At 37.3% G+C, this 12,038-nt stretch overlaps 1 protein-coding gene across 3 annotated transcripts in view; it reads right to left on the reverse strand.

Moving 5' to 3' along the window:
* The window catches only part of SEC23A (SEC23 homolog A, COPII coat complex component), a 58,062-nt gene that overhangs the window by 6,671 nt on the left and 39,353 nt on the right, over window positions 1-12,038 (reverse strand). For all 3 annotated transcript variants that reach the window (XM_080936048.1, XM_080936049.1, XM_080936050.1), the window contains exons 16-19: window positions 10,692-10,853; window positions 7,671-7,757; window positions 3,526-3,681; window positions 1,677-1,742 (exon numbers count right to left, since the gene is read on the reverse strand). In XM_080936048.1, the coding sequence (XP_080792174.1) occupies window positions 1,677-1,742; window positions 3,526-3,681; window positions 7,671-7,757; window positions 10,692-10,853 (471 nt within the window). The remainder of the gene's footprint in view (window positions 1-1,676; window positions 1,743-3,525; window positions 3,682-7,670; window positions 7,758-10,691; window positions 10,854-12,038) is intronic.

Here is a 12,038-nt window from a genome sequence, read left to right on the forward strand (position 1 = left end):
CACCATCATTCCCCTCAAGAATTAACTCTCTGTCTGGAACTGAGATACTGGACAGCAGCACGCGTCCTCCCTGGCACTGTTTCCGGCTTCAGTAAGGGTCCCATTCCCAAGTAAGGATGCTGATGGAAAGGTGAGCACGTGAAGGCCTCATCCCGTGCCCTGCTGCGCTGCCATCATGCTGTGCTTGTCGTGTGTACATACTCCAGACAGTCCAGACAGCAGCAGGGCCTTTCCAAAACCACCTTCATCAGTCCAGAGCACATGCTACTCACATCTGTGACTGACAAGGATGTGTCTGAAACTGTGCACCCTTCACAGTGATGCTGCTATTTCCTTGAATGCTGACATCTGGTTGCCAAGAATGGACTTCATCCTCATAGTACATGAGGCAGAAAATATTTTTTTTCTTTTTGAGAAAGGGACATGCAAACCCCAAACTGTAAGGCTGACCTTGAATTCCTAAACTTCTGCCTTAACCTTCTAAGGGCTGGAGTTACAGGGATATACTACCATACCCAGCTATCACTGGATTCTTCATTTCTAGCAATAAGAATCAACAGTAAGAGGTCAGATTCCGTTAATTTTTAGCAAATAATTTAGCTAGTTAATTCCCAACTTGGAATCATTAAATTAACTTAAACTATAAATTCTGAATCTGCAGCTAGAGTGGCCTGGGTTAAAAACAGAGCCCTGGGCCAGGAAGAAGGCTCACTGGGCAAGAGTATCTGCCGGTAAGCTCAGTAGCCTGAGTTCAATTCCTAGGATTATACGGTAGAAGGAAAGAACAACTTCCAAGTTGTCCTCTGACCTCTACACACACTCATACCTGCATGCAAAATAACTAAATAAAGTGTAGTTCTAACTCCAGTTTTCTCCTCCAATGGGGAATTAGTAATATATGCCTCATGTAGATTTTAACAATTAAATGAAAGAGCATAAGGAAATAGTATCATTGTCAGAAAGACAGGCAGATGGCTCAGGGGATAAAGGTATTTGCCCAGTGCTGAATTCTACCCCTGGAAACCACAGCTGGAAGGAAAGAATCAACTCTACTTAGTTGCCCTCTGACCTCCACATTCACTCTGCATGGTGGTATACACCCACATTAAAAAAATACTGATTCTAAGTCACGTGTCAAGAAAGACCGTAGGGCCGAGTGTGGTGGCACACAACTGTAACCCCAGCACTCAGAAATAAAGCAGAAGGATCACAATTTCTAGGCCAGGAACTGCAGTGTTGCCTGTGACGGCAGTAAGAGCGCCTAGCTTTGGCCAATGGCACGGAGGAGAGGGAATGGGTAAGTGAAACAGACAGAATGGATATGAGGAGCAGGAGATGGTTAGGGGAATTGTAAGGAACCAGCTTTGAGTCTTGGAAACAGACACTAGAAAGGTGCTCTGTGGAAGAAAACTAAAATAAAAACCAGGAATTATCATGTACCTATGGTACAGAATTGCTTCTGTCTCCAGTGGACTGGTGCTAAAATTGGAATCTGAAGATGTTCTATGTGACAGAGTCATTTTCTTATTTTCCAAGGTAGCACCAAACACTAGTTATATTTTCTGCTCTTCCCTTCTATTTTCTCACAAAAGTCATCATTAAATATATAGGGAAATGTACCTTTTACTAAAATAACTATGAACAACAACAAAAAAAAAGAAGTTATTTCCACTTACCTGCCCCCAGGCATACATGTTATTATGAGTCTGTGAAGGGTTGACTTTCGAAAGGAGGAAACGCGCCTTAAAAATAAAAATACATAATAGTAGTGATCAGAAACAGACTTAGTAAAATAAGCTACATACAATATACTATCAAAAACCAACTTAACTGAATATATTGTTAAATTTTGTTAAAATGTAACACAAAGTTAAGTTGTAAAATGCATCAACAACAATATAATATAGTCTTTCAACATCATATATTTGTAATATTCATAAAATAATAAACTACTGAATCCCAAACTCAGCACACGAAAGTTGTATGTACAAGACTACAGAGAAGGCTCAGCAGTAAAGTGCACTGACTGTTCTTCTAAAGGACCTGGGCTGGATTCCCAGCACCCACGTGGTAACTCACAACTACTTGTAACTACAATCATTAACCTAGGGGATCTGATTCCCTCTCCTGGCTTCTTTCAGTGCTGTATGAGTATATTGTATGAACATAAATGCAGGCAAAATACCAAAACACATGAAATAAAAACAAGTTTACCAAAGTTTCATTTGTAAACATAAAAACTTATTTTAAAATGAGTTTTACCAACTAGTCTGAAACAAAATAAGACTAAAGCCTTGTAAAAATGATTTTAATCCATAGGTGATAACTTAGGCAACATTTTATCCATCTTCTACAACAGCTAATCAATGAATCAATCAATCAATCAATGAGTAATTAAATAAGAAAAATAACAATACACATTTAAATACTGATGAATGAATTCATCAAAAATCTTAATTCATTCTGGAAAAACAAAAGCAATCTAATCTTTTGAAATTTAAAAAATTTTAAAAATCTTTTTCTATTCCCTAAGTAGCTCTAGTCCTAGGGTAAGAAGCCTGGGATTCAATTATTAACTCCTAGTTAGGGTCGGCAGCTTACAGATGTGATCTCAATATCCAGAAGGCTGAGGGAAAAGGAATGTTCAAGGTCAATCTGAGCTACATGGTAGGTCACTAAGACACTATTTCTTTAAAAAAAAAAAAAAAAAAAAAAAAAAACTAGCTCCATTTAATGTTCTTCCTTGATAGTACAAATAACATGTCTTAATTATATTGCATATAGAGTAGAGATAATAGAATTGGTATGAGGCTCAAATGAAGAGAGCATAGAAAATGCTTGCAAAGTCTCAATACATGATAGGTAGCTCCTATTATAAATACAGTAAAACAATCACCACTGTATATAATAAAGTTGGTGTTGATATATCACTGTGTTAGAGACTAGGGACACAACACTAAACAAACTAGTTCCCTGCTTTATTTATGGGATAAGTAAAATGTGTAACAACTTACAGTCAGAGTACTGTTCCAGCTCTCATCAGAATGGTTCCTGAATGTGTGCTAAGTGGCCCTAACCTGACCGTGTGTGTATGCACAGATCTGTTCACTCCTCTGAGCTCTGAGAACTATAAAGTTCGTTTTAATACCACAATGCTTCCATGAAACTGACAAGGTACTTTCTACAAAACCAAAACAAATTAGAAAATGTCACAGGCCTTAGCATAACAGCTTTAAGAAAAGTACAATAAATTATTTTCCAATCTGCCCTTACGTCTTTGTAGCCCACAGCTGGCACACTGTCTGGAAGACATTAAGGCTGTTCCAAGAGCTATGATGGAAGCAGAACTAGAGAAAACTGGCTGTTCCAGGCAACTAGGCAAAGGTATTGCTTTGTTCCCTTCCCTTCTCTTCCTGCCTCCTTCCCTTCCTTGACCTTGTGTGGCAGAAGGTTCATGTTACAATCAGAATACAAGCAGGATTACCTCACTGCAGCCCTGCACACACGACACAGGGTGTTCCTCACCTGGCTGCCGCCATGCTCGGTGTCGATGTATCTCGGCATTGGAAATCTGGAGTGAAGAATCTCTTGTGCATCATCTACCGGGGCTTGCAGAAGGTGCCGGAAATTTTCATATTCTGGCATGTCCTGGTATCCTGATTTCCGCCACTGTGCTATAGTCTAATTTTAAAAACAATTAAATAAATTATTTTAAATTTCTTAGTGATCTAAAATTCTTGAGTAGATTTTTCTTCAAAGAAAATTATCTTCAGAAAACAAGATGATATGAGAAAATATTCCCACTGACCTCAACAGCAATGGCTTATGCTCTAAGATCAAGAATCAACAAATGGGAGTTAATGAGATTGCAAAGTTTCTGTAAGGCTAAGGACACTGTAAAGAAAACAAAAAGGCAGCCAACAGATTGGGAAAAGATCTTTACCAATCCCACATCTGACAGAGGTCTAATATCCAAGGTATACAAAGAACTCTAGAAGTATGACTCCAGAGAATCATACAGTCCTATTTTAAAATGGGGTACAGAGCTAAACAAAGAATTCTCAATTGAGGAATATCAAATGGCTGAGGAGCACCTATGGAAATGCTCGATATCCCTAGTCATCAAGGAAATGCAAATCAAAACAACTCTAAGATTCCACCTCATACCAGTCAGAATGGCTAAGATCAAAAACTCAGATGACAGCAGATGCTGGCGAGGATGTGGAGAAATAGAAACACTCCTCCACTGTCGTGGGGTTGTAAGCTGGTACAACCACTCTGGAAAATAGTCTAGTGGTTCCTCAGAAAATTGGACATAGTACTACCTAAAGACCCAGTAATTCCACTTCTGGCCATATATCCCAAAGATGCTCCAACATACAGCAAAAACGCATGCTCCACCATGTTCATAGCAGCCCTATTTATAATAGCCAGAAGCTGAAAAGAACCCAGATGTCCTTCAGTAGATGTATGGATACAAAAATTGTGGTATATTTACACAATGGAGTACCACTCAACTACTAGAAACAATGATTTTATGAAATTCCTAGGAAAATAGGGATATCTAGATAATATCATCCTGAATGAGGTAACCCAGTCACAAAAGAACAGATATAATATACAGTCACTGATAATTGGATACTAACCCCAGAAAGATCTGAACACCCCAGAAACAACTCACATACTATATGAAGCTCAAAAAAAGAAAGTCCAAAAAGTGGAATCCTCAGCCCTTCTTTAAAAAAAAAAAAAAAAAAAAAAACAATAACTGCACAGCACCCTCTCAAAGTGGGATACACCTAGACCTTAAATCATTAATAACTCAAGAGCTAAGAAGATAGCCTTGAAGTAATTTTTGGTATTTAAAAATTATTATGTTTAATCTATACACACCAAGAAAACTTTGACTATTTCCATGTTACATTTTGTTTTACATGTATGTTATGCTTGTTGTAACTTGTAACTAGTAAGATTTCAATGCATAATATCAAACCTTTAAAAAAATCAAGTACTAACAAAAATATATTCATATAGTTTTATGCCAAAATGCCTTTAAAAATCTGTACACATACCTCTGTTTTTTTTAAATAAAGTTGTGAGAAAAATATTAAATAATTTAAATTAAATAAAAAATAAAATTGACTTCCAAAAAAAAGAAATAAAAAGTAAAACTATACTGTTTTTACATGTGCATTGGATACCCTTGACCAAACATAGAAACACACATACACACTTAAAAAATAAATCTTAAAAAATACAAAACAAAAAAAAATAAAAACTTAAAGAAGTACAAACAGCAGAAAAAATATACAATACTATGTATCTCATCAAATTAGTATCAACCAAACAACTTTTCCTTTCTGTGAGCGGGTTTTTAATTGCAGACTTCCTAGAGAAGATTAGTGACTTTCAAGAAGTCTTCACCAATGCAGTTACATTCTTTTCTTTTTGTTTGTTTTGTTGACAGACTTTCTAAGTAATCCCGAGACAGGCTGTATAGACGAAACTAGTGACAAACTCAGAGATCTGCCTGCCTCTACTTCTTGAGTGCTATGAAAGCTGTGCACCACCATGCCCAGCTCGAGTTACATTAAGGCATAGATTAAAACTTTACTAATGCTACTGATAATGCTATAAAGACAACACACTGTAGAAGAACAACTCTGAGTCTAGAGGCATGGTAATTAATATAGATGTTAAAGCTGGTTTGGAATCCAAGTTATTTGAGTCAGTTAGTGTGTATTCTGTATAAATTTATATTCTGCATTTCAATGACCAATGCATTTCTCACATTAACAAGTAAAAACAAAAACTGCTACTAAATTTTAAAAGTTAAGAAAAACCCTGTCCCTATTATTTTTCTTAAAATATAAGATGCATTAGAAGCTGGTATCAATTAAAAATAATCAAAAAACAAAAGCAGTGGCTGAAGACTTGGCTCAGTGGTTAAAAGTTCTTCACAAAGGGTCCAAGTTCAGTTTCTAGGACCCACATAAGGCAGCTCATAACCGCCTGTAAGTCTAGCTCTTCTGAACTCCATTAGCACCTGCACTAACATGTACATTGAATACACATGAGCAAACACACACGAGCAAACACACACATACACACACACACACACACACACACACACATTTAAAAAATAAAATAAATCTTTAAAAATATAAAACAAAAAAAATGAATTAAAAAAAATTTTGAGACAGTGTTTGACTGTATAGTCATGGCTGGCCTGGAACTTGCTATGTAGATCAGATTAGCCTCAAACTCACGGAGATCTGCCTTCCAAGTGCTGGTTCAAAGACATACATCACCAAGCCCAGTAGATAAATCCTTGTAAAAGCACAGGATAGTGCTATTTAAAAGGACACTAGAAGGTCAGGTGTGGCTAACACCAATAATCCAAGCATAGAAGGCTGAAGTAGAAAAATCAGAAGAGAAGGCCGGGCTGTCATATCAGCATCTGAACACTCAGCCATCCTCATCAATAAATACAATCTAAAGTAAGTTACAATTCCAGTAACTAGAATACGTTCACCTAATACACAATATCCTACTACAGTACAAGCTCAAGCACAGATCCAAGAAGAATGACTGTGCCCTCCACACTGCCCAGAGTGCTGTCTCATCCATGGAAGTGAACTGAGGTGCTGGCTGAAGGAGTACATGCAGGAACGAACCTCTGCTAAATACCCAAACTAAAGTTTAGCAGCTACCCACACTGTTCTTTCAACCACACATCACTTCAATAACTTACACATTTCCATTTGTGCCTTAAATGTATTCTTAGGTTATATGGAACACATAGAAAAACCTTCCTATTGCAGAGTAATGAAGAACAAATTTGCCCATTGACAAAGGCTGACCTTTCCCCTTTGTGTCTGTATCCCTGTTTATATTTTCATAGTACCATTGCTTTGTGCAAATCTATTCACTCACCAGTATGTGAACAAAACAAACACAGGCAGGCTCAGTATGATTGACACCTAGAATCCTATACCCTAAAGAATCACACGGTATATATACTGGTTGAGTATTCTCCACCTAAATCCTTGAGAGCACGAGTGCTGTGGATTTCAGGCACTTTCACATATTTATGTGCCTATGTAATGTGTATGTATAAATTCTTATTAAAATACTTTGCAGATGGGAACCAAGTATAAACACCAAATGTACTTACATTTTAAATACTTATGTTTCAAAAAGTAATTCTATACACTTGAAATGAATTTGAGCAATAGGGCCACCAAGATGGCTCAGTGGGTAAAGGCAACAGCTTCCAAGCCTGACGACTTAGTTTAATCCCAGGGACTTACACTGATTCCCACAAGTTTTCCTTCAACCTCTGCACATGTGGATAAACTACCCTCTACACATAAAGTAAACAAACAAAACCAATTTAATTTTAAAAAGTTAAATAATAACTTTGAACATGAAAAAAAGAATTTTTATTTGTAACACTTTAGTATTCAAAATATTTGTATTTTTAATTTTTGAACTATACAGTCAAGTATTTTATAAATATTTTATTCAAATTTTATTAAACATTTATATAAATTGTATTTTAAAAAATATAAACCAAAGATCATCATTCCCTAAATATGAGCCACATATTAGGAAAAAATTTTTTCCACAAATAAAAATATTTTACATATATAAATGTATCATCTTACCTCACCATGATAAATCAAAATCTGGAAAAACGTGTCCATGAGAAGAATACGGTCTGCAAGAATGCTGCTGCTGTCTAGAAGAACTGGCTGAAATGAAGCAATGACAGGGTAAGGCTACCATCTCGGTTGTTTTCATTTGTCTTAAATCTGCATGCGAGTATTAGATATTATAGCGCTGTCCAATAGCACGTGCTTTTGTAGCTCCTGCTTCCCCTTCATCTTATCTCTTACATTTGAAAGTTACCAAACATTTCCAGACACTGTGAATTCTCAATGTATTTTAATTTTAATTTAAGGACTCTCTCTAATACTGAAATAATTTTTAAAAGTCAATGTGCCATACACAACTTTAATCCCAGTACTTGAGAGGCAGAGGCAGGTGAATCTATGTGAGTTCCAAGCCAGCCCAGTCTACAAAGCAAGTTCCAGGCTAGCCAAGGCTATTTACCGATTGTCTCCAAAACAAAAAACAAAAAAAAACTTTTTTAGAGATTTAAGAAATCAAAGATGGCCTCTAAACCTGCTGACAGTCAACTGAGGGAAGATATATAAAAGGCCTGGGATATAAGAAATGTAGGGTAAATGAGAAAACAGCTCTCAAAATGAAATGGAGCACTGTGGATTGATTATAAGCCTGTGTAACATGTACAAAGATGGCAACCAAAGCTATGGGGTTAGACTGCATCATTCAGAGAAACTGAAGAGAAAACTATGAAAAGACTGAGCCTTTGCTTATGCCCATGATTGAAGCACTTGGGAGGCTGAGGCAGGAGAATCACTGAATTCCAGGCCAGCCTGGGCTACAGAATAAGACCCTATTTCAAACAAAACAATATTTTAAAAGTATTAATTTTTTTAAGAACTTAGACTTAGAAGCCTAAAAGGTGGAAACCAGCAAAATGAGACTAAAGAGGTCTTTGTGGGCAGAAAGAAAACTGGGAAGGAATAGTAGGTACCAGAATGCCAGAGTAAAAGGTGTTGAAAGAAAGAGCACTCTCCAGAGAAATACTGGTGAAAGTTTGTTAAAGGATGCTGTCCAACATGAATGATGGTGATTATTATATTATAGTATAGTATAATCACAATACTATATTATATTACATTATATTACATTACATTATATTATGTCAGGGACAAATTTTGCTTCAAATAAGTTGGGAAGGAGGTCAAAAGTAGAAACAACAGGGTTGGAAAGAGAACACAGTGGTTAACATTACTCAAGGCTCTTCCAAATGTTCTGAGTTCAGTTCCCAGAACTCACATCATGCAAGTCAGGTGATTCTGGCTACAGAGGACAGCGCAGTCTCTCCTGTCCTCCACGACTACCCACATGCACATCCACATACTAACACACATATATATACATATACAAAAATTTTTTTTTAAGTATGGAGGCTGAAAAGATGGCACAGCAACCACATGTTGACTCTGTAACTCTAGTTTCAGGAGATCAACAAACATCTCATCCAGCTTTCTCAGACACCAAACAATTACATGGTACATAGAAATAAATGCAGGTGTACAAAACATTCAAATTAAAAAAAAAAAATTTAAGGGGCTGGAGAGATGGCTCAGTGGTTAAGAGCACTGACTGCTCTCCCAGAGGTTCTGAGTTCAAATCCCAGCAACCACATGGTGGCTCACAACCGTCTACAATGGAATCCAATGCCCTCTTCTGGTGTGTCTGAAGACAGCTACAGTGTAGACATATAAATAAAATAAATCCGAAGAAGAAGAAGTAGAAGGAGGAGGAGGAAGAAGCAGCAGCAGCAGCTGCCGCTGCCCAAGTCTGGTCACATATATTTTTTTAAAAAATTAAGTGTGTACAACAAATAACTTTGAGTTTAACTGTGTCGAGAAGCAGAGAAATTAAGTGATAATTAGAAAAAATAAAAGAAACAGTGGGTTTTTAATAATTTTCCTTTAAAGATGAGTGCTATTAAAAGTTCTTTGTTAATGAGAACGGTCAAGACTGAGGGGAAGGAACAGGAACCAGGAGATAAAGATCCATCTAAAGGCAAGGCTTCAGACAGATACAGTTACAGAATGGCTGGGACTGGCCAGGTCAGGAGCTCAAGATGAAGGGCTCCAGTTCTCTTCTGAGCTATTTTACAGTTCTCAGGGGTCTACAACATCTATGTGACTCTGAAATAGCAAAGTTATTATAAAATTTACTTCCCTAATCTAAGGACCTGTAAGTCCAAAAGTTACTTTTTGGGGAAAAAAAATCATAGCAGGTCAGACATGGTGACACATGCTTATAATCCCAGTACCAATCCCAGGGACAAAAGCAGGAGAAGCTCTCTGAGTTTGAATCCAGCCTGATCTACCTATTGAGTTACAAGGTAGCCAGGACTACACAGAAAAACCTTATGTCAAAAAAGACACCAAAAAAAAAAAAAAGTTAATAAAAGGCAACATTTTACCTTCAGTTTCCTAAGACTTGAGGTAAAAAACAATCACTAGATATCATAAACACCCAGTTACACTGACCTTTCCTAAAGTATTGTTTCAAAACACAACCTATAGTTTTAAATGGTGAAATGAACAATTCAAACCATTAGGAGGAAAGCTATTTATTTGATAACAGATAAAAATGTATTGAACATTTTTCCAAAACAGCCCAGAGGATGGCTTTACCAACTGTATCTTATATTCTCAAAGGAACAAGGAAAACAAGATTCGTAAAGAGACTTAGTCTTGACAGACTGTCCTGTCAGACATTAAGCTCTGAAACTAGCCATCTCTTCCAGACTCATGATCATTTCTGAGCCTTGTTAAAAAGAGGCAAAGAGTCATCATAAACCCTAGGTAGCTTTACCAACTGAACACTAAACACTATCACTATTATCATATCTTTTATACTATTTTTGTATCATTTTAATACTTTTGTATTACTTAATTATATAACCTACTTAATATGTAGTTAAACACCAATAAATACCTTTAAATGAGTATCTTGAGATAATAATTTAACAAATTCCAACTTCATTTCAAAACAACACCTCTCTGTCTCCTTACCTCTGGCGGGCCACTGAAGGAATAGGCATACAGAATGGGCTGAATCATGATTAGGGACTGTGTCAGATCCTGACGCATGAAATGGTGACGATAGTACGAACTCTCATCAGGACTATTGTTGAAAACTTGCAAGAAAGGAGATCTTCTTAAATGAAACATGAACTACAAGATAAAGCATGTGAGATTTAAGAACCAGCTTTTACTGGTGTTACTATGGCAGCAGTAGTTCTCTAACAAAAACATTTGCTTACATTGTTGTTTCACATCAACAACATGAAAACGCAAGTTCTGTTAAGAACATACTAAAGGAGTACTGGAGGGATGGCTCGGCAGTTACTTATGAACCCTGATTTCAGGGTTTCAGAAGCCCTGGTCTCTGTAGGCATTTGCATATATGTGGTTTATACAGGGACATACACAAACATATTAAATAAATAAATAAATAAATGTGTGCTTTTTAAAAAAGAATATTCTGAAGTACACCACAAGAAAGGCTGTGCCTCAGTGGGTGGGGGTGCCTTGGATGGCCTCAGTGGGAGGGGATGGGCTTGGTCCTGTGGAGGCTGATGCCCCAGAGAAGGGGATGCTACAGGGGTGAGGTGGAGTGGAAGTGGGAGGGGGAGCACCCTCTTAAAGGCAAAGTGGGGGGCTCATAGAGGGGGAACCAGGAAGGGGAATAACATTTGTAATGTAAATAAATAAAATAAAATTTTAAAAGGCTTGTTCTGATGTTTATGAGCTGCCGTGAGATGGCCCCAAAGCTAAGGGAACTCGCTAGGCAAGCATGAGGGATAGAGGTCTGCTCCACCCACATAACAAGCTATATAGGAAGGTCAAGGTATATGTCAGCTGGAGACCTTGCCTCAAAAGAAAAACAGAAAAAGGGCCAGGCAGTGGTGGCACATGCCTTTAATCCCAGCACTCAGGAGGCAGAGGCAAGTAGTCTCCGTGGAGTTTGAGACCAGCCTAGTCTACATAGTGAAGTTACAGACACTCAGGGATCTGTTACACAGAGAAACCCTATCTGAAAAAAAGAAAAAGAAAAAAAACAAAAAAACAATAAAAATACGGGTGGAGACATGGCTCAGCAGTTAAGAACATTGACTGCTCTTCTAGAGGTCCTGAGTTCAAATCCCAGCAACCACATGGTGGCTGGCTTGCACCCATCAGTAATGGGATCTGATGCCTTCTTCTGGTGTGTCTGAAGACAACTACAGTGTACTCATGTATATAATAAATAAATCTTTAAAAAAACAAAAAAAAAAACCAAGGGAGGAAAAAAGCTAAAGTTTCAGGCCAAAGCTTTTATAGGCAAAATGAATTTCACTGAAACACTAAAGGTGCAAA

This window comes from Micromys minutus (genome assembly GCF_963924665.1).
Source record: "Micromys minutus genome assembly, chromosome: 1".
NCBI classification, from domain to species: Eukaryota; Metazoa; Chordata; class Mammalia; order Rodentia; family Muridae; genus Micromys; species Micromys minutus.